Consider the following 25,498-nt stretch of genomic DNA (forward strand, 5'->3'; position numbering starts at 1 on the left):
TAATAAATTGTTGTACACACTCTTTACTGTGTCACTGCTTCCACTGCCATCCAATTAATGAATTGCTCACAGCCCCAAGCCTGCCAGAGCTCAAGAGGAATTCCGACAGGCACATGGGGTGACTCTAGGGGCTGTCCTCTGCAGGGTCAGGAGCTGCAGAAGCTGGAGCTTTATGGTCCTTCTGGGTCCCTTCCAACTCTCAATATAATATTCTCCCCCAATGCAAAATCTTATACACAAAAAGCTACAAGACCAGATTTTTCCTGCATTATTTACTGGGCAAACTATACCTAACAAAAGTCATAAATGCTGTTTTCATTTTGAGGCAGGCACAGGTCATTTGCTGGTTTTCATTTCTTTTTTCTTTTGTTAAATGATGGAAAGGCTAAAACATAAGTGTACCAAGGGAGTGATTTGATCTGCAAGTACATTTTTATTTGTATGACAAGAACTCTAATTTCTATAACACCGGTTTTTAGTTCTAGTTTCTATAATACTACTCTAAAAAGAGTAAAAATTTAGAATGAGCCACTAAAATAATATAATAACTGGTTATTATTAGAGCAGCACTATAACATTTCTGAAAAAAATGGTTTACAATTTTTTATTAGAAAAATAACATATATCCTTCAAAACCCCTCCTGTTTCTCAGTAATAATTTTGTCTATCATCTTGAAGCCCTAGAAAATACTCTTAGACAACTGTGACAGAAGACAACAAATAGAAATTATTTTTTTACTCAGAGAAGCTGCAAATAACACAGTGGTGCTGCTAAAAGATGTAATAGCCTGGGAAAAAACTTAAACCTTGTTAGAAAATATTAACAGCTGCTGAAATAGAGGAGATAGAGAAAGCAGAAATATCAGCTTTTAAAAATAATCAGCACCCTGATTACATATCTCCTACCCAAGGATAGTGCTCCATTGTGAGTTGGAGCACAGCTCCTAGCATCATGTATCAGAGAGCATGGCATTTGAAAGGTTGTGGAAATTCTGATTACTGAAGTGGTTAATTGGTCACAGAATCAGGATTGTTAAGCTGGAAAGAAAGTTTGAGACCATTGAGTCCAACCAATAACCTAACTCTGCCAAACCCACCACGAAACCATATCCACAAGTGCCACATCTACACATCTTCTAAATATCTCCTGGGATGGTGACTTCAACACTGCATTGGGCAGTCTGTTCCAATGCCTGACAACCCTCTCAGTGAAAAAAATTTTACTGGTATCTAATCTAAACCTTTCCCAGCACAACTTCCTTCTCTAGTTCTGTCCCTTGTTACCTGGGAGTAGAGACCAGCTCCCACCTGGCCGCAACCATGCTTTCAGATAGTTGTAGGTGTTGGTCCCCACATAGGCTCCTTTTCTCCAGGCTAAACAACTCCATTTCCCTCAGATTTTCCTCATAAGACTTGTGCTCCAGACCCTTTAGTGAACTAGCTTCGTTGCCCTTCCTCGGACACATTCCATGACGGTATTAATGTACTTGAAAAACAGGATAGTCCGACAATGTCCTTCTACAGTTTCTGCAACACAAAGAAAGCCTTCAGATTCTGGTTACTTATAATTCCTCTTGCTTCTTCATCTGTGTCCATTTTAGTATTCTATAACCTTTTCCTTTAGATCCTTTTCTCGCTTAAAAGCTCAGGCTTTGAATTTTAGCTTGTATCGCTGCAGTGCGGCATGTAAGACTTCATGGTTTGAATTCCTGCTTATGTCCAGGCATATCAGTCTGCATCTTGATCTGCTTTAGTTCATCATCTCCCATGCATGCTGAGTCTCTGCTGGGAGAAAAATCGTTCTGCCTGTATACAGTAGTTATAGTTAAGGTGTTCAAGTGAAGACTCCTGTATCTTAAGACAGATTAGAGGGTTGACAGGATTTGACAGGATTCCTGTCTTTTTGGTCCAGGGAAATAACTCACCTGTCCATCCCTCTCCCTTCACCAGATGTGCAAGAAATACTTGTGAAGAGGCAGGGTCAGGGAAGAATTTATTTTAAACCAAAGAGCATATTTAGTTTTCTACTGAAAAATGGGTAAACATTACATATATTTCCTTAGATGCTATGTAATCTTTTAGGATGTTGAGAGGAAAGATTATTTATATATTAAAATACATGAAGGAAAATGAGGCACAAAAATTATCTACCTTGGTCTTTGAAGTTAAGACCTGGTTGCATTTAGTGGCACGTTGGATAGATTACGCCAAGTTGTCCCACTCCCACCAGTAACAACATCCCACAGCCTGTAAAAACACATTCTGCTTTATGCTAACTTTCAATTTTCCACAAGTTGCATTAGGAAGCCAAGACTGCCTTTCCAAACGGACATTTTTGTTCAATGTGTACCGGCAGTACTGCAGTACTGCATTTTTAGGCAAACCACCAGTGATGATAAGCCTCAAAGATGCATTGCCTGAGAAAGCTCCCCCCGAGCCTGGTCACTGGGCGATTTGAGTAAATACAGCACAATCATATTGCACACACCATATCCAGGGGTTTCCAGGCTGGGGCAGCCTCATTCACTAAGCAACTATTCTTGTGGTGCAATAGAGCATGCACGAACCAGCTCAGACTTGAAACTACCTTCTACATGTGTTTGCAATATTTGCTACACTGAACTAAAGCTTTTTTTTTCCTCTCTTTGAAAAACATTTTTCTGTGGGGAAGAAGTCTTGGATGCACACAGTCCTGCTTTCCTGGGTACGCACTAGTAAGCTGATGTGTTTGAAAGAGTCTAACATCTGTTTTAATGTGATTGTCTCTTTTTGTAGTCTCTAGGAGAATGGTGTAAGCAGTAGCTGATTATCTAAAGCATGACAATTTGTTCTGACATGTCTTGCTTGGGGCCCATCAGGGAGGTGCCCCCCATGGGGTGGTCTCTGGTGGGACAACTCCAACCCTGAGGCTCTGCTCTGAGACCAGACTGTGCTCGAAACACAAACACACAGATCTAGACAACACTACTAAAGCCCTCAGATTGTAAGTACAAACTTGTTTTAGGGACCAAGAAAATCTTGGCTGCATGATTTCCTTTGGGGGAATTTAGCTATTGCACTGCTATTATATGTAAGTCATCTTCAGTAGTCTTTCTTAGTTCAGGATATTCTCAAAGATATGGGGGAACTTTCTAAAGGTTAATTGTTTTCTTCCACCAAATCTGTTGAAATTTGTAATTTAAACTGGTTAACACCAACTATTAGTTACCAGTGCTGTAAGACATTGTTTTTTACTGTATGCTGCAAAACCAATGCAGTAAACATGAGCATTCTAATCACTTTTACGACGTTTATCAAATCTCTCCAGTAAAGCCTTCCATATGCTGCCTGGGATTGTTTGGTGCTTGCTTATGAGAGCCTGGACAGCAGTCTTTGTCTGAAAAGAGAAGAGAAATTTGCCTTCAAAGACCTATTTTATACATGGAAGAAAAGTATAGTCACTAACTTGTCAGAGGTTCAAGAGGGAAAATTCACACATAGTTGTACTGTAAGAAAATAATTGTGGTTTATATTAACTAGCTGTCCTAATGACACATTTCTTGGAAAAGAAAGGAACAAAAAACAATGACTGCATTTTGGGTAGGCTGAAATTATTGAGATTTATCAAATGCAGTCATTGCTTAGTTAAAGTAGCCTTTAACACATGCAAATATTAAGTTTCTGCAATCTCTCATCCCTGAAAATTTTCATCAAAAAAGGATGGATAAAGTCTGACTCATCTCATCTGATCTTACAGCTGACCTATCTTGGACTAGGAATTTGGAGTAGGAACCTCTGTCTGTCCTTCCCAACATGAATTCTCCCATAATTTTATCATATACAGCATGCACATAAGAAAATTAATAATATTCTTTACATGAGATTCAAATGAAAGTTTAGGAAGAGAATTAATATAATATTCTATATGTCTAAAAGAAATAAGAAATTATCATCTTTTGTTTTCCCTCATGTGTTTAAACTTGAAATAAGGGTAGCTACATACTCCACTGATCTACCCCAGAGTTATAGTAGAATATCACTGTGAATATAAAAAAAGAGTAGCCAAACCTTTCCTGACAGATTCATGTCCTAACTCCTTTGCAGGGCAGGATCAGAGAGAGGTCAGCCAGGCCACTGCTCACCGCAAACCTCATTTAAATTACCTTTTATTTTAACTAATATCAGCCACAGAATACCTAACTGCACTCACACCAAAGTGGGTGGTGGTCAAAGGGGCCAGCCAAAGGCTTGCCTTCATAAGGTAAATCAGTATCATGGGAAATTTCAATTTCACTTTTGCAGGGACACAAAATACTGTTCCCCTAAAATACAAGAATATGAATAACCGTAAGGGCAGTCATATTGCTTCCAGCCTCCTAAAGGTGCTAAGTGCAAACTCTACAGCTTGCTGGGGCTGTTCCCTTGTAACAGACCAAACCTGTCTTTCTGGTTTCATTTCTGTGAATCTCAGCGCAACCTGCAGTAGACCCTTAAAAAAGGAAAAATGAAAACAAAAGAATAAAACTAGCCTTGTTGCATCTTTTTGGGTGCAGCAAGGTGTTTTTTAATAAATGGTTTCTGATAGTTGATTTTTTTGTGTATTTCTAGGTTGTAGCAGATTTTTTTTTTCTCATAAAATCCTCCTTTCATCTTCCATGAAAAATTTTAAAGCTGTATTTTCAGTTTAGCTTTATATTTTGAAAAATGCTTAAACTCTGGATCTATAAACACTTTCATGCTCTTGGGCATCACTAATTTCACCAAACTGTAGGTACTCAAAATATATTTATATTATGGATGCAACTTTTTAACATTTTCATTTTGACAATGAGACTGAAGCTCTTGAAGAATTTTGCTTCTAGAGCCCTATGCTATTTGGTGAAGATTCTCACAGTTATTTGTTATTTATCAAATTCATTTTCGTAGTTACTGAAAACTGGATTTGAAACACAATTTACGTAATTTCAGTTATTATAAATATTATCAAAGTTATCAAAGGCATGGGAGAAACAAAGTTAACATAACAAGAAGACAGAGCTCATACATTTGGAAAGGATGAGGGTATCCCAATCAACTGTTACTGTGTCAATATTTATTGGTAGGTATTTGTACATTAAATGATCCCAAACCTCAACTGCCTATAGGTGAACAAGCTAGTAAAAGTGTATTTGTCTTTATTCAAGCATGCAAAAAACTGGTTTCAAGTCCACCTATAGTAGAGAGTAAAGTATGTAGCTCAATATTGCAAGGAGAGAGAACTTACCTTTTCAACTAATTCCTCTGCAGTTATATTCGGATCATAAGGAATTGGCTTCCCAATATATGTGCGAAATTTAACTGGAAGTCCTCCGTATGGAGGCGTAAATGGCAATCGAGTGCTTTCATATAACTGTCTAAAAAATCCTGAAATGGTTTATGGGAGGAAAAAGTGAGATTATAGTCACAGTAAACACAATCCAAACATGAAATCTGATTAATGTAGAATACTTCTTAAAAATCCATGCTGTAGTTGAGAGTCAGGAAGTTGTTAGAGGATTGAAGCAATTGTCTACCAAAACAAGGCTTGATCGACTTAATAGACCAGAAAAATAAGTCAAATAGATCAGAGAAATAAGACAAATCATACACAAAAACCAGATATGCACAAGCTATTTCTAAATTTGAGCTACCTCTGACCCACAGCAAGTGTTAGAGAATCCAAAGTAAGCAAAAGTCTGATAAGCAAAATCTAAGATAAAAGCAAGAGAAATCTGAGACAAAAAAGTGAAAACATTCAAAATACGTAAAATAAATTTTTAAGTTCTTACTTCTTTCTTTAAACATCCTGTAGCCTTCACGGACATTTTGAGTATACATTGGAATGATGGGCTAAGGAAGTAGAAAAAAACATTAAGAGGTGGAAATGTTATACCAGGTTTGAATTTCTGCTTTAGTGCTTGCTAATGCAGCTAAGAAAATGGCTCAAATACAGAGGGTAATTACCAGTTAGTTAAGTAGTAAATAAGGAATCTTAATTTTAAAAAAACTCCAGAATGAAATAAAAGGCTATTTTTCAGCTGCCATAAACATCTGTTTTAAAGTCACTATCTGTAAACAAAATGACTGACATTATACTAGGTTTTATATAACTTCTATGTTATGTATTACTGCAATATCACTAACTGGAACATAAAACACATTTCCATGGTTTCTTTGTCTAAAGCTTTTATTAAGAGTGGTGAATAGGAAAGTATTCAGTTCATGAAGTCTTGCAGAAAGCAAGCAGACATTCACAGTTGGCTCATCTCATCTGCTTCTCAAATAGGGTCTAACTGAAGCAGTAAGGTTTGGATAAAACTTCAATGGAAAAGACTTCTGCAGATCCCTGAGACAAAAAAGGCAATTGTGTGTCCTCACTGACCTGGACTACACACCTTCTGAGGGCAGATCCTTAGGCACTTACAGAACAAGTTCACTTCATCTTTGTGACTGAAAAGAGACACGCATGGGATGGCTGCACTTGAAAGTCATGCCTTTCAGCCCGAGGTAAGATTTCGTAGTTTGTTTACAGACTGACAGTTACTGCATCCATGTATGCAAAGACTGTTTTCTCCTCTATAGTCCCTTTTCCTTTTTCTGAAACACTAATTGGAACAGGTTGTAGGAACAACTTGTCCAGAAGGTCACGAAAGAAGGCTTTTGTACTGTTAAGAATTACTACCACAGAACAGAAGCTGCAGGATGAGAAAAAAACAAGCAGAAAAAAGACTTAACTAGAGCCTACCAAATAACTCATAGTGATAAAAAGCATTAAAAGGAAAAAATACCTAAGGGAGAACAAAAGTATTAAACATGCACAAAGCTATAATAGTAAACCTTTCAGAATGCAAAATTAAGGGAAATTGTTAGAAATTAGCCCTTAAAAAGTACTCAGTAATGTCTTTTAAAATATATAAGTACTGCACACTAAAAATACCACATTTGGTTTCAGCTATTAATTGAATACTGTACATCTAAGATGTAAAATGTTTGAAACCTATCTGTCACACAGACAAAACACTTTAAATTTTAGGAATAGTACAAGAGAAACATATGGTAGGCTATAAAAAAATCTGGCAACTACAGAAGTTACTCTCATACAATGATCAGCAACTGAGGTGCAGAGTGGGCAGCAGGTGGCCGGTCCCTAAGCTGGAAAACACAGGTATGCACATAAAATCTTATATTTGTGAAGCAGGACAACCAGATCTGCAGTAACCCGCACATTTATACTTGCTGTGCTGGAACTGAGCTGGATCACCCCCAGCCAGCTTGAAAATCACAGAATTACAGGATTGTTGAGGTTGGAAGAGATTTCTGGAGATCAGATAGTCCAAACCCCTTGCCCATACAAGAGAATTTTATAAATCATAGTTCCTGTTTATTTTTCACCTAACACAGTTTGAAGGAATTTTTTGGCACAGGTAAAATTCAGGGATCTTCAGAAATGATGATCCCTCCCTGTTAGCCTGTAAAAACCAAGCCATAGACAGTCATTTTCATTTCCGAAAGTCATGGATGCATTTGACTGAGACAAATATATGTCCTAGAGGTTCACTGAGCCATAACATTAAACAGTAACACTGTGACTCCTGTTAAGCAGAGTAGTTACACAAAATGAAGTGGAAACCAAATGCAGAAACTTTACAGGTAAGGACTGAGGCTGAAACTACCTTCCTTGTTTGCTTTTCTTCAACTTTTTCAGTGGAAGAACTATTGAACTTCTGTAATATTATATGATGGATGGGAATGTCTATTCATATATAAAGTGGGTTTTGTCTTGAAATCCCCATTCAAGTAATCTGTGACAGGTTATTAACCACCATGCAGTCATTTTGATAAAATATGTGTAGTTCTTTGATTGAGGGCTACACTGTATGTTGAAAAACTTTTAAAATACCCTTATAATTCTATCTTGATTTTTTTCATGATATCTGAGTAACTATTAGCAAATTTATATTAATTGCTACATAATAGAACAAGTTCTGATATCTGGATGAGGCTATCCCCAGTGTATTTGGTTTTTGTGACCAGATTTTGGTAGAGGGGGAGCTACAGGGGTGGCTTCTGTGAGAAGCTGCCAGAAGCTTTCCCTATGTCTGGCAGAGCCAGTGTCAGCTGCATGCCAAGGCCAAGCCCATCAGGAATTATCATAACACCTCTGTAATAACATATTTAAGAAGGAAAAAAATTATTGCGAATGTGTAATTGCGGACAGAGAAGAACAGGATGAGAATATGTGAGAGGAACAGCCCTGCAAACACCAAGGTCAATGCAAAAGGAGGGGGAGTAGATGCTCCAGAGCAGAGATTCCCCTGCAGCCCATGATGCGGCAGATGTGCCCTTGTGCAGCCCATGGAAGACCACAGCACTGCAGAGATCCACCTGCAGCCCATGGAGGACGCCCACACCAGAGCATGGATGCCTGAAAGAGGGCTGTGTAGCTGCAGGAAAGCTGTGCTGGAGCAGGCTCCTGGCAGTGGTCTGCAGACCCACAAAGAGAGAAGCCCATGCTGAAGTAGGTTTCTTAGAAGGACTTGTGACCCTGAGGGATATCAAATCACGGCCACCCCTGCACCAGGGAGAAATGATGAGGATGTCTCCCTTGATATCAGAAGGCTAATTAATTACTTTATTATACTATATTATTCTACACTATATTACACTATATTACATTACATCTAAACTGAATCTGCCAAGCACTCAACTCAGCACTCCTGCACAGAATCTTGTGACTGTCAGCTGATAATCCCAACACACACACATGCCCTGATAGGCCAAGGAAACAAAACACCATCACTTTGGGTAAACAATTTCCATATTGCATTCTACTTTGGCACAACACAGGCACAGCAAATGATAAGAATTCTTTTTCCTTTCTCTGAGGTTCAGAGAATGTGAAACCCCGAAATATTCTTGGGAAGAATTGTGCCTTGCTTTTCTCTGTGAAGAGAAGTGTGCTACAGATGAGGACCCTCGCTGGAGCAGGCTGTGCCTGAAGGACTGCACCCTGTGGAAGAGTGACTCACATGTTCATGAAGAACCTGTTGCCCAGGGGATAGACTCAGTTTGAAGTTTGTCTCCTGTGGGATGGACTCCATGCTAGAACAGGAGAAGGACTCTTCTCTCTGAGCAGTGGCAGAAACAACAAACTGGCCATGACCCCCATTCCCCATCTGCCTATGCCACTGCAGGGAAGGAGGTAGAACCAAGGAAGAAGGAAGAGGTGGGGCAAGAGGTGTTTTTAAGACTTTTACTTTACTTCATTTTGCATTGTCTTGCTCTGATTTTGTTGCTAATAAATGCAATTGATATCCCTAAGCTGAGTCTGGTTTGCCCATAATGGTATTCAGTGAGTGATTTCTCCCAGTCTTTATCTCAGCCCTTGAATCTTTTGCTTTATTTTCTCTCCCCTGTCCACTTGTAGAGGGCAGTGATGGAGAGGCTTTGAAGAGTTCCTGGCAACCGCTACACCCCAGTCTTTGGTCAACCAGGAAGATCAGTCTGGCCAGTATTGAAAAGGATGCAGCAAGAACAAATAATCAAACTTCAAATGTGTCAAAAGATGGGATCCAGTGACTACTGTGGACTTAACTTTTATATAAGAAGTGATATATAAGGTTAATATGCCCCTCTACTGTTAAATGCACATCAGTTCCCTTTTTTTTTTAAGTGTTTAGTTATCTAAGGTTTGTCTGATTCCAGATTTCCAGAGAAATATCAATGATGCCCTAAGTTCAGTGAAGCTTGCAAGCTAATTACAGCAACTTCCATCATGACTTCCTGATCATAAAAAACCACAAAGCTGAATGAGGGTAATAAAAAAGAGATATAAGAACCACCAGCACTGTAAAGGTAAGCCCAGGCTAGCAGCTGTCAAAGGATAATATACTCTCTCTGCCCTCCTGGTAACAATCCTACATAGTGCCTCTTTTACCAAACATTATGCAAAGGACCACAAGACCCTTTCACACTGCAAGAACCTTACCCTCAAAGAATACCTAATTCAATAAATAAAATTTTAAAAACCTCCATCAAAATCCAAAACCAAATTCTGTCAAGAAAAGAGGTAACAATATTATGTATTCAGTTATTCAGTTATTTCCATGTGCTTCTATATTATGGAAGACTAGTAGAAATAGGAGAATTACTGGCAAGGATTCTTGTGATGTGTTTCTGTCAGGCTAGCAATCTATGTAAGGGCACTCAGAGTTTTTCATTCAATTTCTATTTAAAAATCCACAACCTGTTACATTGCATTACTGTAAGGTTCCAGGTGAAGGGAGAACATCTGGCAAAAGTTTTTCCAGATGTTTGAAGTAGCTTGAAAGACAGAGATGAAAGCAAAATCGATAGAAATCTCTCAAGTTTTTAAAGTGACAACTCTTTCTAACTGTTTCAGCATATTATTAATTTAATACATAAGAAGACTATTAGGGAATGCCCATATGAATTTGACTGAGTTTATCCCATTCACATTCTGATACTTTCCCAGTAGTGGTGGTGTACAGGCCCACACAGTACATGAAGTATTATGACTAATATTTACCCTTTTGAGAAAAAGGGACAGGAAAGGAAACAGAAGCACCTAAAAACTGACTTTTAAAAGGCCACATAAGACAAGATGTGGAAACAGGATTCCAGGCCTAAAATTATTTTATCCATTGGGTAAATGCCCTCAAGTTTATTCTAATGTTTAATTATCTTCCCACAATAATTTAGAGATAGAGTTATGAAGAAATATTAACCTGAAGCATGCATTTTGCACCTTCAGAGCCTTTGTACTAGGAGCCATAGCACAAGAAACCAAAACAAAGTTTGAGAAGCAACAAATCAGATGAGGTGCAAAAGTGATATAACTGCACAAAAAAGGGATGTTAAGAAATTGAAGCTTCATGGGAAGAACTCAGCTCCCTGTACAGCTTCTCCTATATAGACAGAAAACTTTATGGAAGATCAAAGAGCACTGCAAGTGATGAGATATTCATAAGAATATGAGGAAAAAGGTGATGGTTGTGCAGTTCATGAGAAAGCAGCAGAAAGTGCATGGCAGAACAGATAAAGCCTGGATTTGCACCAGTATTGTCAGACACAAAAATCACTAGGTATGCTAAGTCTAAATTAAGGCAGAAAACTTGTGTCTCGAGGTGGTGATGATGATGAGGAGTGGCAGTTAGGAAAAAGACAGGGCTGCTGCTCTTTCAGCTGCATGCCATCCCAAATAAAATAATTTCCCAGAGACTGTATCAGAGAAACAGTCTCCCGTGTAGATTTAGATAAAAGAAGTCAGAACTAGTGGTAGAAAGTTGTATTTGTAGATCATCATCCATATGGAAACTAACTGAAACCTTGGCCATGAGTACATTGATGGAATGCAAATCAAGAGAAGTGCACATCTAGAGGATGCTGAGCATCTGGCATGCACACTGAACACATTTCAGTGCTCTGTTTTTATCTAGAACTAGTTCTTGTTTGGCACCATTGACTGAAGACCATTTGACACTGGAGCGTATTAGGTTCCAATTTTGGTTTGGTTTCAGCCAGAAGGAAACAATATTCTAGCTCCAATATTCTAGCTCCAATATTCTAGCTCCAATATTCTAGCATGTTCCTTGATGTGAATGAAAGCATGGTGAGGGAAACGCACAAACTGCTGCAAAAGTGCACACACAATTCAAACTCAGACGCTGATGTAGACTCACTTTGTTGGATGCAATCTTCCACAAACATGAAGAAAAGTAAAGATAAGGACAAAATTCTAGACCCTCACAGAATAAATGAGAAGAAAGATAAGGATAAGACATTAAAGAATCATAAGGAAATGACTGGATATGTGGAAGTAAGATAAAGATAAGTCTATTGGGATAAGAAAAAAGGATGAAACAGGGCAGTGTGGCGAAGGACCACAGTGAAGATTCCTGAAATACAATCAAGGTGAAAAACTGGATGCCTGCATGATGGAACTGTAGACATGGAACCACAGAGATGGATGAATCTTGCTCCTTGTGAATGAATGTGCTCGAGGAAAGCGATGGGAAAAGGAAATGAAATCTTTACTTTCCAACCATTTCTTCTGGAAGATTTTCCAACAAATGCTCCTAAGCTGCATTTTATATTGAAGCAGACATGCAGAAAGTATAAACTGGGATTGGTAATGTATGGCACTCACCACTTTTGCTTCTAGAGCGACCTGAGCAAAGCCTTTTCTATTTCCCCACATGAGCTGATAACTTTCATCACTGAACAGCGCTTCTCGAACTCCGCCCGGTGAGATGGACACCAAGTATCCATTCTTCAGGGCAACAAGACACTCCTCCCTTGAACCTGGTATGACACCCGTCACTGCCAACAATAATCTAAGTCCTGAAATAAATAAGGAGCAAATGTACATTTAATATAACAATATATATCTCAAATGCTGTTTGCATGGAAGAGTCAGATGACAGCTAAATTACAATTTAGTAGCTATACATTTAGGCTAAGACAAATTTTTATGAAGGAAGTAAGACACCTACAGAATAAATGCTGGCAAAATGACAAATACATGACAATATTTTTGCCCAAATAGTATGAAGATGAACCATATTGTCAGGAACACTTCAATTAAAAAATGCTTCCACATGCTATCTTTCATAATTATCAACCAAATTATGTAAACAAAACTTGTGGGTCATAGCCAGAAATCAGAAAATAAGCATCTATTCCTCTCCCCTTCTTTTTACATATTTTAATACAGAAAAAAGAAGCAGTACAATAAAAAAATAAATACCTGACAAGCAGCTATTTTTGGTCTTCTTTTAAAATGTGACTTTTAGCATTTTAAACATTGAGTATTTTGTGGTTAAATTGCAAACTATGTGGATCAAATTAAACTGCTCTAAGACTCTCAAGATGCATGAATGACAGAAGCCAGCTGGGCAATTTCAGCACCACGTGAATGAATCATGAGTGAATTCACCACAGTGAATCTCCTTCCTCTGTTTCCATAACTGGAATTTCTCTAAAGGACAGATTGAGAACCATATAGAAGTACTCTATGGTTTCTAATATTATCTTCATGTTTTAAATATATCAGTTTGGAACTCTGATAGAAAGCAAACAAGCATTTCCACAATCTTCAAATTCCCTATTCAAAGAGCATGGTTTGAAAAGAAATGTTTATATTAATAAATGGAAGCAACAGCTCTGGACTGACAGAGGACTGCAACAAAAACTTTGGAAGACAATAGATAACACAGTGTTGAATCCTGTAATTGTTTTGTATTTAATCTTATTCAAGGTATCATGCTTGATAGACCTTTCTGTCAAAGATGTTGACTTTGTTTAATCCTTTTGTGAGCTCATTTCTGTTTCATCCGAAAGTCAGGAATGCCATACTGTAATTAAGCAAAGAGGTTCTTCATTTGCTTGACTTTAAAACTTTTGAGAATTATAATGTATCACATGAAAATATTATTACTTCTTACTCCCCTTTTCTAGGTCTCACAGAATTTTTTATCCCTCAGCCATGCAAGGCTTCTGATTGATGTCCTAGCTCTTCAAAGGAAGCCATGCCACACCTCTGAATCATCCTTTTATTTTTGTTATTTTATTACTTAACAGCTATTCTGAGATGGAGAGACTTATTAATTCACAAGAAGAAATCTCCTGTAACTGTAATTAATCCTGTAAATAAACTGAACTGAGGTCTAGCATATGCTCATGAGCATTCTTTAAAGAACCAATCTGTGAAGTGTAACATTTCTTTGCAAAAAGTAACCAGAGTAGAGCAAAAGAAGGTTAGGGAGGAATTTCACTTTTAGCCACATCTTCTGCAAATGCAGTGGGGAGGTCTAACTTCAATTATTTGCAGTCCTTCTTACCAGATGTCTTTTTATAGACTTTTTGAAGGCTGGCACAGCATTTGCCACTTTTTGTTGCTCTAGCATGAACATAATGAAATCAAAATGTTATGTATACACCAGTAGTCCAGGAACTGCACAGCTGAGAGTGTTGCTTAATCCTAACAAATGTGTATTTTATCTTTGTAATAAAAATCTGTCCTAGGGACACTTCAATTTGAACAGTACCCTCTTATTTATTTCTTAAAAAAAGAAGTCTCCCTTGCAACATCTTCCTAAAGTTTATCTTTTTTTTTTTTTTTGAGGGTACTCTTAAAAGCCAATCATCTTTCGCTGACTTCTTACTTCCAATGTGTTCAGTACTACAATAGTGTTTACTAAGTAGGACTTAAGGAAATTATTGTAATCTTTCTAGGAGTGCCTGAATATGGTTTTAACATCAAATTTACTTGAGCTTATAATACTTGTTTTCAGGAAAACTTCGCTTTCCAAAGAGTGTCCTTCTAAATAGCTTCCTCTATTCTCTATTTTAAAACAGTTTTCAATATTAGTGGCATAAAGGTGCCTTTAAATAATTCCCCTGCTATTCCTTCTGGACAATTTCTATATGCCTTTTCTTTCTAAAATTGAATTATCTTTGCTTCTCTGTATCTTCTCCTGACCACTCAGCACTAGGTCAATAGTAGAGTCCTATAAAGCACTTTCTACTGAGGGATGACATTTCATCCCAAAAGGATTATATAATCTATTTGTTGGCTTTGGAGGGTTTACCAATGTTTTCACTGAAAAGACAGGATAATGCTACTCTGTTTGTCCTGTCACATCTGCCAACTTTTCGTTTAAAAATCTAAAAGCAGTCTTTTAGTTAAAAACCTCTCTTCCAAGAATAGTAAATGTAAAGTTCACCAAAACCAGGACAGGTTTTGAATCCAAGGAGCTTAAATACTAGAGAACAGGTTCTTACCTGGTAAACGAAACACAAAATGATCAGCTACTGACAGGCAAAGTCTTTTCTTCCACAGAAACAGCCTAGACAAAAAGTAAAGGTAGTCTATAGGAATAGCTCCATGGTAATACACAAGAATGCCTGGTCCTTCTGGGAGGTTTTTCACACCATGAAGCTCATAACCTGTGTGGGATGGAAAGCAATACACTGACAATGATATCTGCAAATCATCTGGCGCTTTAAAGAAAACTTTTTACTTTGTTAAGTGACCTTCAGAGACTTCTGAAAGCCTCTATGGTAGTTTACAAAATAACTAAGTTCTGGATGGATCTTTTGGTCAATAGCACAGAGAAAGTCCCTCAGACACCACAGCATATCATTAGACTGATTTGTTGGTCAGTTTAATAATGAGATTAGACTTGAACCTGACATTTTTCCCAGTGAGGGAAAGTGAGGGAGCTAAAGTCATTATTTCCCATTAGGAACTTTTCGTAAATAGTATAATAATAATACTGTAAAAAAAATAGTAACTAGTGTGAAAATGCTTCATTTTCAGAAATAGTAGCCAACAGTCTGGATACTTTCTTGAAATCTGGAAGTATGAATCTCCATTCTGTGCCAATGAGAATGAAGAGTTTAGTATTTTCCATAATAAAGATTTTCTCTTTTAGAGAAGGTGAGATGTTTAAATTCAAACCATAATCTATAAGAACCCCAAAGAGATGTTCTCTCCACAAGAGTTAAATATATTCACTTCACAGTGGGAGGGAATTTCCTCACAGACATGCACTTCTATGAATCCTTGTCATGACTCTTCCTACATTTGGTTTAGGTTTCAGGTGGAGCCAGACTAGAAGGCTAATGTATACAAAGGCTTGGGAAAGACACAGCTTTTGCCAACTAAGAGCTCTGTTCCACCTTGTCTGCCCTTCATTTCCATCCCTGCTACAGATCCTGCCATGAGCCATTTGGATGGGATGGGAGCAGGCAGAGTCCTAGGAGCACGTGGAGAAAGTTTTATACTGCAGGTTGTTCAAAGAATCCATACAAAGTGTAATAAATGTAACTTATTTACATCCATATGGAAGAAAAAAATTAAAACTTCTGTGTATTTATCACTTACTGTAATTCAATATTTCAGACAAGTCATGTTGTACTTACCATGCCATATTCTTGCATATATATCCCAAAAGCTTGCTATAGTTTTTCTTACACTATTCCAAACATCACTCAAGGGATCTGCTTTTAACGCATTGTTCCTCTGATATATTAAAAGCAAAATATTAGTAAGGTAAATGAAAAAGACGATTGTTAAAGGAACTATAAAAAAAACTAATATTGCACTAATTGTCAGTGAGGCAATGATCAGATGAAAAAGATATTTCTTCAGGAACTCCACAACAGTCCATTCTTCCAGTGCATAGAAAAGGCAGCTGAGGCTGGTCATTGGTAACTGTCCTGAAGCACAGGATTCTTTTCTACCTAGCATGTCCTGCATGGAGAAGAAAAAAGAAGGAAAAAAAACCAAAACAGCTGTAGTTTCTCAATTTAGGAAAAAAGGTTTCTGTAAATACACCTGATCCTTATTTTGGCACAGCACAGGTTCAAACATCTCTGTCACGCTAAGATAGCTGCTGGCTAGGAGATTGTCCATGTATTTATGGAATAGGGGCTGAAACAAGAAGGACTGGAGTTTTTACAAAGCCTCAGGATTCCTGCAACATGGCTGATCAGATGATTTCTCTCAAAAGACAATCAGTGGATAGTATTTTTAGCAGGGGAGTGAGCAGCTGAAGGGACAGCACCAAAACCAAAGTAGTCATGGCTTCTTTGCAAGGCCTGGAAGTGTCTGGGACAAGACTTGGTACTGCTGTTAACATTGGGAAAAGCAACTTTTCACCCTTCATCCATACAACACACCTTTCTTTCAGATCTTCCAGCCTTAGCAAAGGCCAGGAGAGCTCCATGGTATGTTTTCCACATGCGACTCCCTAGTCAGTCCATTCCTACAGCTGACCCTGCCTGCCTGGCAGCAGGTAGTGGTTACACTGGAATGCGAGAGCACTCCAGCGTCACTGGCTGCTTTAAAGAGTCTTGAGAATTAGCCAGAGATTTAAACATTGCAATCCAGCTCAGTAATCCATAACTGAATACAGATTTTCTTTGTCTCAATCAGGTCGCTACTTGTTTAACGAGTGGATTTTTCCGCTCCACCACCAGAACAAGTACCTACTAGAAACAAATTGTAAGTGCCGAAGTCAGTGCCAGGATCAGGAAATACAGCAAGCTCAGACTTCTCTGACTTTACGTCTTCAGTTTTGTACTTATATAAGCAAACCTGCTGTACACTTCTGTTTTCCTTCTTTGAAGCTTTGGGTAGAATATAGAGGTGGACTGGCGTAAAGCACAGCTCCCTTCAGAATTATGGATGACCAGAAGTACAGCAAACAGCAAAAGTGGAAAGCAGCCATGAAAAAGCACTGAAGCCTAACATGAGTCAAGGCAAGCAAGCCCCATGGCAAGCCCTGCAGCGTGAGTAGCTGCAGTGGCTATAAATCTGGTCTCCCACACCCCAATGAAATCTGTCCTTATCTCAAAGCCTTTGAACTCCACACTGGCCACCAAAAAAGGACCACTTGGTTTAACCCCAGTAGGCAGCTGAGCCCCACACAGCCACTCACTCACTCCCCACTGCAGTGAGATGGGTGAGAGAATCAGAAGGGTTGGAGTGCAAAAACTCTTGGTTTGAGATAAAGGCAGTTTCATAGGTAGAGCACAAGCTGGAAGTTAACAAAAAAGAACCAAGCACTGTGTTAAAAGATGCTCAATGTGGTAAAAAATAAATGAAATCAGTATGACAAAAAGTAAAAAGAATTAATATAGTATTGTTTATATCCTGATGACTGGTGCCTCACTAAGACATAGGAAGATCTGGACATTTTCACTGAAAAGAGATTTTTATCAATAACATGAAAGAAAAAAAGGAATAGTCTGCATGATTCAGATATTAAAAAATCTGCTTAGACAGTGTTTAAGGGTAAAACTGATGGTGTGGTGCTACTGTATAGTAAGCTATTGTTTATAAAGATCTGATAAGAGCAAGGACTACAAATCCTCAATGTGTGCAAAGCTCTGTGCTGACAGAGCCCACCAGAAGGCCATGTTAAGGGGGCTTGCCTCAGGTTACTGAATCAGAAATACTGAGCAGTACTTGGAATAATTTGTTCAGCCTGCAACATAAAGTGAAGGAAGTGAGTGGATTTTGTATTGTCATTGGGGGTTCAGATCTGGAACAGAACACAGACTACTACAGCCAGCAGCAAAACTGTCTTAAAATCACAGATGAAATGTCTGCATCCATAGCAAGGGCATCAATAATAACCTTGAAACTATATGGGGATTAATTTGGATATACAGATCACTAATGAAAGAAAGATCGTATACCAACAAGATACCAACAAGACTTAAGATGACTCCAAAGTCCCCAAGCACGAGTAATTGCAGACTCAACAGCCAGATAAACTTCTGGCAAGATAACTGAGAAGCTGGTAACTCATGCCACTCATTCTAATTTTGTGGGAAACAGACCTTGTAAACAAATTCACTTCCATTCTTTGAAGAAATAAGAGGTTTAATAGCTTGTACAGGTTTCATGCACATAGAGTTTTAACAGGAGCTTTTTAAAGAATCACTAAATGCCACACTTTAAGCCACTACTTGAAAGTCATCCTTCCACCAGTGATTCACTCTATGTTCTCATCCCCTGCCTGATCTCCCTCAGGATCTCCTGGCTCCCTGCTAAAGAGATGCCAGTGAAAATGCTGGTGCAAGCAAAATCACTCTTGGGAACAGCCCAGACTTAGGTTGGTATACGGGTATTATGCACATATATTTCCAATGCCACTTGACATTTCTATTAAAAAATAAATCTCTTTGAAATCGAGCATATATGCAATGAATGATGTCATCAATTAGCATGACAACAAAGTATCCGTCAGTGGTGGAATCTCTACCAAATAAGAAGTGAATCTATTATTCAGCATTTTCAGAGTTTTCTTCTAATATTAATAGGAAGTTTACATTGATCAGTTTTAACAATGTAACATTCCACTGATTCCTCTTCCTCCAATCCAATTGTTATGTAGCAGAAAATTTCTTGCTGGCTGGAAAACCTTAACTTTGTTAGCTCACAGACTAAATGAACATCTTACTAATTTTTGAATTTAAGTTCAATATAGACACTGGAAAAATGCTTTAGAAAGAAAGTAAAATGCATCGATGTACAAAACATATTTTTTAAAAACCTACAAAACTGATTCAATAGTACAGATTTGACCCAAGATATCTGAAAGTAGATGTGTAGATACAGAATAAGTTCAACTTCTGCCAATTAGCTGGATGGGTGGGGTGCAAGCTAATTCAACATCATTCCAGCTGAATCCAGGGGTAGAAAAAGAATAAATGATTGACTGATTGAAGAACAACTAGAAGCAGCATGGCCTCTTCTGGAAATTGCGTACTCAATCGTGGTTCAGTTACTGCTCTCACAGTTCAATTGCAGACTACCTTAAGTATTTCATAAAAAAAGAATGAATTCCAATCACTGAAACCTGGACCCTGATATTTGGACTATATGATGCAAGTCCAACATGGCAAATGCATCCCTCTACTGTCAGTATATCAAAGGGCTACAACAGGACAGGACCTCTATTTTTCCATGTTCCACTGGCTATGTCTCACCCGTCCCCTACTGAAACCCCAAATACAATTTTGAAGCATTCTTTCTACCAAATACCATATATGAAATTATTACAACTATATGAGTGTCTATTGCAAGCCTGTTACTAACAACTTCCTTGATTATGCACTAGGAGACAATGCAGGAGTGCTACCATAAGGTAAACACACTTGCTTATAATGGCTTTGGTTTGCCCCAAAATGTCAAATTTAAGAGAGAAATTTCTCTTCTGTTTTTGTCAAACAGGAGCAGCTCCAACATACTTCAATCCTGAATATCCTCTAAAAGATTAACAACTGGGTATAGTGTCATATTATATAACAAAAAAAACTAAACAAACATTCTTTTAATTGTCTACATTTTTGTTATCTTATCTAGTGATGGACTTGAAGCTACTGTTCTGAGTGATTTCATTGTTCTTATAGAGAGCAACATATGTGTTGACATGTGAGGTATTTGTTTGGGCTCCACCTCTAAAGCATATCGAATTCCAGAGTAATCACTGTATCTACAGTGTAAAATTACAGGTGATGTCAGAGAAAGACAGCACTACTGTCTCTCTACTTAGAGGGGAGCTCCCCTTTCAACAAAAGTCTCCTGTAGTACAAGTTGTTCAGATCCTTAGGTCTTGCTTGCTGAAGCATCATTTACTGATAAGGATAATCTTACCAACACTATAATCCCAGGCAAGAACAAAGCTGTCACAAGAGACTTACTACATTAAAATTAAAACCTTGTAGCTGGCTTTCAGTCATGACTGAAGAGTCATAATCCTGGTCCTGCTGCTCACTAGTTTGCTTTTGGCAATAAGTTTAGCAGAGCACAGTGAGAAGATGCTTTACACAGAAGCAAGTGTAAGGTAACTGCAGACTCTTGGAGAGAGAATTTTTTGACACTTGTTTTCTTGTGGCAGGCTCCTACTCCTTGCTCAAAATCAATCTTCTGTTTCATGAGGGGAGTCATCTAACAGCTACAATTCTGTCTCTTGCTTTTCAATGTAAATGAAATTCCAGTTTTGTATTTCCGGGATGTTTTGTGGCAGTTCCATGGAAAATAACTCTCTTGCTGATCGCCCTGCCACCACCCACTTTATTTAGCTCCATAAATCCACACATCCTGTACCCTCCAGTGTTTGTAGAGCTTCCCCCACCTTCAGCACATCCATCCCAAAAATGAACAGTCTATCCCCTCCAGACAGAAACTATTGGCCATTGCAGTGCTCAGTCCCCCAGGCTTTTGCAGCCATTCTACCTTTTTCACACACTGAGGATACTAAACCCAGAACACTGTTTCCCATTTACAGCCTCAGCAAACATGAATAACTGAATTCCTGCTTGGGTTTGATTGAGCATGTGGGTATTAGGCACTACCCCTAGCTGAACATCCTTGCTCAGCTTGGTTGCCAGAAAAGTCACAGGTTAGAGCTAGAAGAATAATAAAATCATAGAATGGTTTGGGTTGGAAGGGACCTTAAAGAGCATCTGGTTCCAACCCCCCTGCCATGGGCAGTGACATCTTCTACTAGCTCAGGCTCCTCAAAGCCCAATCCAACCTTCTACTAGCCCAGGTTACCCAAAGCCCAATCCACCCTGACCTTCAACACAGCCAATGATGGGGCATCCACAACTGCTCTAAGCAACCTGGTCCAGTGTCTCATCATTCTTACAGTAGATTTCTTACTGATATTTAATCTAAACTGCCCTCCTTCAGTTCAAAGCCATTCTCTCTTGTCCTGCTGGTTACACGCCTGTGTGAAAAGTCCCTCTCCCACCCTCTTGGAGGTCCTTTTCACACACTTAAAGGCTGAAATGAGATCTCCCTGAGGCTTTCTCTGCATCAGGCTGAACAATCCCAATTCTCTCAGCCTGTCTTCGCAAGAGAGTCCTCTGATCATCTTTGTGATCCTTCCCTATACCTGTTCCAACAGGCCCATGTCTTTACTACGCTGAGAACCCCAGAGCTGGATCAGCACTCCAGGTGATGGCTCACGCCTGGAGCAGAATAGAGGGGCAGGATCAGCTCCTTCACCCTGCTGGCCACACGGCTTGGGATCCAGCCCAGGGCATGACCGGCTTTCCTGACCACATGGTCGGGTGGGTGTATGAAGAGGGTGTACAAGGAGCAGCATCTGGGTTCAGATCTGGTACTTGCCTTGCTCAGGCACAAGTATAATGCCGCAAGTGCCCAACACCTACATTTGTCCCTTTTCTTCACCTGGAAATGTCATTTATCGTTTCCAGACACCACCACCGCGAGGACTCGAGGGTTTCCTCAACGTCTGGCACTAAGGGCCCCTAAGAGCAGATCGTTGCTGAAGCACGGGAGCGCTGGAACGCGGCTGGACTTCCCCCCGCCGCCCTCCGTCCCGAGCCCCCGTCCCGCTCACCTGCCCGCGGCGGCGGCGCCGTCCCGGACCCCGCGGATGAGCCCCGTCCCGGGATAAGCGCACCGCCGCCCCCGCACCCGGGACCAGGAGGCGGAGCTGCGCCTGGCAGACACAGCAGGCTCCGCACCCAGATCTCCGTGTAATTCTTCAACGACAAAAATCCCGGGACGGGCTTCGGGAGCCCCGCCTGGGCGCGCTGGGATGGAGGAGCCGCTTCCCATCGTAGGGGAATGCGGGACGCGCAGAGCCTTCTGCGCCCTTCCCTTCTTGGAAGAAAGAAGGCTCCCTTCCAGTCAATTCATGTCTACGTCGATCAAGGAAACTTTCCGGCAGTGTCATTGACTGCTAAGTTGAGAAAATGCACTGGTTTTGCAAAGGAAATAACCTCCTTAAAAAGGTTAAGAGACTTGGGTGTCACACAGACTTGGGCTATAATTAAAGCAGAACACAGATAGAACATGCTAATATGGCTAAATTCAGCAGAGGAAAAATGAAATGTAGTAAATATCCTTATGTTGAACTGTTCACCCTCTTCCTTATATCGTGCAGGTCTTATTTAGACTGATACAATCAATAGATATCAGTTTTGAAGCTCAGGAAATAGTTAATCCAACCTGTTCAAGGCAGGTGATTGAATTTAATTGATTTGATTTGATGCAGAACAAGAAATTGGTTCCCATGAAGCAAAATGCATGACTGCAGTACATTGCTTCCCACACACGTACAGCGCTGTAGCTGTGGTCCAGAGGAAGGGGACACAAACCTGCAAATAAAGCCTCTACCACTGATGCTTCTGGTTTTTATGGCACAAGACAGATTTGTTCAGTAATAGGGTTTTTTGTGAGGGAATAAAAAACTTGACATTCCTTGCCTAGCATGAGGCAGCAAATCATTGGAAAAGTGGTTTTGCTAGTAGAGACTGATAGAATGCAGATAGAAAGTATTTGAGAGGCAAAAGTACATTTAGATGACCAGTGCAGAGAGAAAAAATGTTGTACATAACACTTACCAGCCAATGCCAAATGTAACTGAAATTATTTTGTTTTGTTCGCATGTGTTTTGTTTCCTTTGTGTTTGCATGATGGTGTACTATCATCCAAAGAGTCTGGATGGAAATGCAAGAACTAAAAGTACTATTGAAGAACAAAACTGGAATGAAACAGCAACATGATAATATGGATATTTAAAAATACATTGGAATAAAAAAGTACTGAACAGTATTGTGTGAAGGGAAAAAAAATTGCATTGGTATCTCTGCTTTTCCTTCTCATTTTTTTTTCTTGAGAGTCATCTCAACGAAAAAGTGGTATGAGGCTTTTTCAGAGTATTTTTAGGAATCTGATATGGGCTTCTATCAGCAGATTTGCATATGAAGGGAGATTTCTAATGATAGACAAAAGTACTCTGAGGAATCCATATCATTACATGAAATCAAAATTTAAGTATTTGGATCTCAGGGAGTGGGAAAATATAATAAAGAGATGCAAAATCAGCCTGGACTTTTTAGGTGAAATAATGGTAAAAAATTTTAGAAAGTTTCCAAAATTCCTACAGATACCTAGTGAACAATGGGTATTATCATGACTATAAAGATTCTACAAGAAATGGAGCAAAAGGAACTGATTGGTATAATAAACTGTCATGTGAATCAGAAGCATATGTTAAACTTCAGCTAAAAATAAAAGTAGCAACCAAGGTGAGATAAATATAAAAAATTAATAGAGCTGAAAAAGTACTTTGCTCTAATTTTGAATTAAGGTAATGAGATGGAGAATTTATGATGCAGATTGATCATAAAGACAAAGGAGGAGAAATAATAAAATGGGAATGGAAAAATCAACGTTCAGACATGGTAAGAATACAACCAGTTCATTTTCTCAATCTATGCAAGAACAGTGTCTATCAGATTTAATTCCAGGCCCAGTAGTAAGGAGTTTCCAGTAGCTTTGTGGAGTTTAGAAAATCATGTGACCAAGAATAGCATATTGAACATTTATATTTGAAAAATTAGGAATAATTAGGAGTCTCCTGTATTCTGCACTACCCAGTGTGTTCCAGACCAAAAAGTGTCAAGAAAATAGGAGTTCAAGATATGGAGAAATGGTAAACTTGTTTCCTTTCCTAATTGTTAATGTTGTCAGGCAGTCCTGCCAATGGCATGAAGCTATGGAAGAGTAAATATAACCTTAGGGCTTATTTTACAATGTTCCGGGTAGGATTACTGAAGTGTTACAGTTAACACTGAAGGCATGGCTAAAATCTCTGAAATATTTAATATAATTCTATTTCTTCCTTGTTTACATAGATCAATTTAGATTGAAACAAGGACAGAAAATGGTCCAAAGAATGAGGCAGATGCATGTGGCTTTTTAAACCTACCAAAATGAAATTTTAAATGGGATATACCTATTGCTGTTAAATAATTTTGGGAGCAAGAAAGTAAAAAAGTAACTCAGTTAAAGGTCAGTCGAAGCACAGAATCAATGACAGTTAATGACAGTATAACTTTGGCACATTTTATACTCCAGTAAGTTTTCCAGCAAGAAAAACTGAAGTTACAAATCTGTTTACAAGAGAAGTAATAGCATTTCTACTGCTATTTGAAACTTGAAAATAAATAGGTTACAGAATTTGGCAGCCCCTGTCTGGTGTTGCTTGCATGACACTGCAGGTGGATTGTGCTGTAGGGAGCTCCCCTTCATCAAGGATGATTCCAGTAGAAGATGGAATGATTAATTAATCCTGTTAGTAGTTGATCACAAGTGGTGCTCCCCAGGGCTCAGTATTGGGGCCTGTCCTTTTTAATATCTTCAGGGATAACCTGGATGAGGGGATTGAGTGAACCTTCAGTCAGTTCACTGACAACACTAAGCTGGGCAGGAGTGTTGATCTGCTGGATAGTTGGAAGGCTCTGTAGAGAGATCTGGACTGGCTGGATTGATGGGCCCAGGCCAATTTTACTGACAAAGCCAAGTGCTGGGTCTGGGTCCCACCTTTGGGTCACAACAACCCCATTGCGGATCTACAGGCTGGGGGCAGAGTGGCTGGAAATCTGCCCAGTGCTAAAGGAACTGGGAGTGCAGCTGAACATGAGCCCCTGTGTGTCCAGGCGGCCAAGAAGGCCAATGGCATCCTGGCCTGCACCAGCAATAGCGTGGCCAGCAGGACCAGGGCAGGGATTGTCCCCTTGTACCCAGCACTGATGAGGCCACACCTCAAGTCCTGTGATCTCTCTTCTCTAAAGCGACAAGCAAGATGAGATGGGGTCAAGTTTGCACAAGGGGAGGTTTAGATTGGATATTAGGAAAAATTTCTTCATGGAAAAGGTTTGTCAGGCATTGGAACAGGCTGCCCAGGGCAGTGGTGGAGTCACCATCCCTGGAGCAATCCTGGAGGTATTTTTTTAAAAGACAAGTAAATGTGGTGCATAGAGACATGGTTCAGTGGTGAACTTGACGGTCTTAGGTTAAAGCTTGGACTAGATCATAAAGGTCATTTCTGCCCTAAATTACTGTGATTCTATGCTTAACATAAAATGACAACTTGTGCTTGGAGGCTATAAAATTTCTTACTAAAATTAACTGATTACT

At 39.2% G+C, this 25,498-nt stretch overlaps 1 protein-coding gene across 1 annotated transcript; it reads right to left on the reverse strand.

Annotated features, from left to right (window-relative positions):
• Positions 1 to 546: 546 nt before the first annotated feature.
• Positions 547 to 22,024, reverse strand: LOC119697359 (transmembrane protein 68-like). Its single transcript, XM_038128064.1, has 7 exons — positions 21,909 to 22,024; positions 15,946 to 16,276; positions 14,803 to 14,967; positions 12,167 to 12,360; positions 5,787 to 5,847; positions 5,243 to 5,382; positions 547 to 3,376 (listed from the first exon to the last, which is right to left on the reverse strand). Exons 2-7 carry the CDS (start codon positions 16,271 to 16,273, stop codon positions 3,272 to 3,274), a joined length of 993 nt encoding a protein of 330 aa, XP_037983992.1. The 5' UTR covers positions 16,274 to 16,276; positions 21,909 to 22,024; the 3' UTR covers positions 547 to 3,271.
• Between the last annotated feature and the right edge of the window lie 3,474 nt (positions 22,025 to 25,498).

The sequence above is a fragment of the Motacilla alba genome, chromosome 2, assembly GCF_015832195.1.
Source record: "Motacilla alba alba isolate MOTALB_02 chromosome 2, Motacilla_alba_V1.0_pri, whole genome shotgun sequence".
Lineage (NCBI taxonomy): Eukaryota > Metazoa > Chordata > Aves > Passeriformes > Motacillidae > Motacilla > Motacilla alba.

Excerpts from the sequence above, each read along its gene's own strand:
- LOC119697359 (XM_038128064.1), bottom strand. The coding sequence starts at position 16,273 with ATGCTAGGTAGAAAAGAATCCTGTGCTTCAGGACAGTTACCAATGACC. Across the intron at positions 14,968-15,945 it reads ATATGCAAGAATATGGCATG|GTTATGAGCTTCATGGTGTG; the intron begins GTAAGTACAACA and ends CATCCCACACAG. Across the intron at positions 12,361-14,802 it reads TTTTGTGTTTCGTTTACCAG|GACTTAGATTATTGTTGGCA; the intron begins GTAAGAACCTGT and ends TATTTATTTCAG.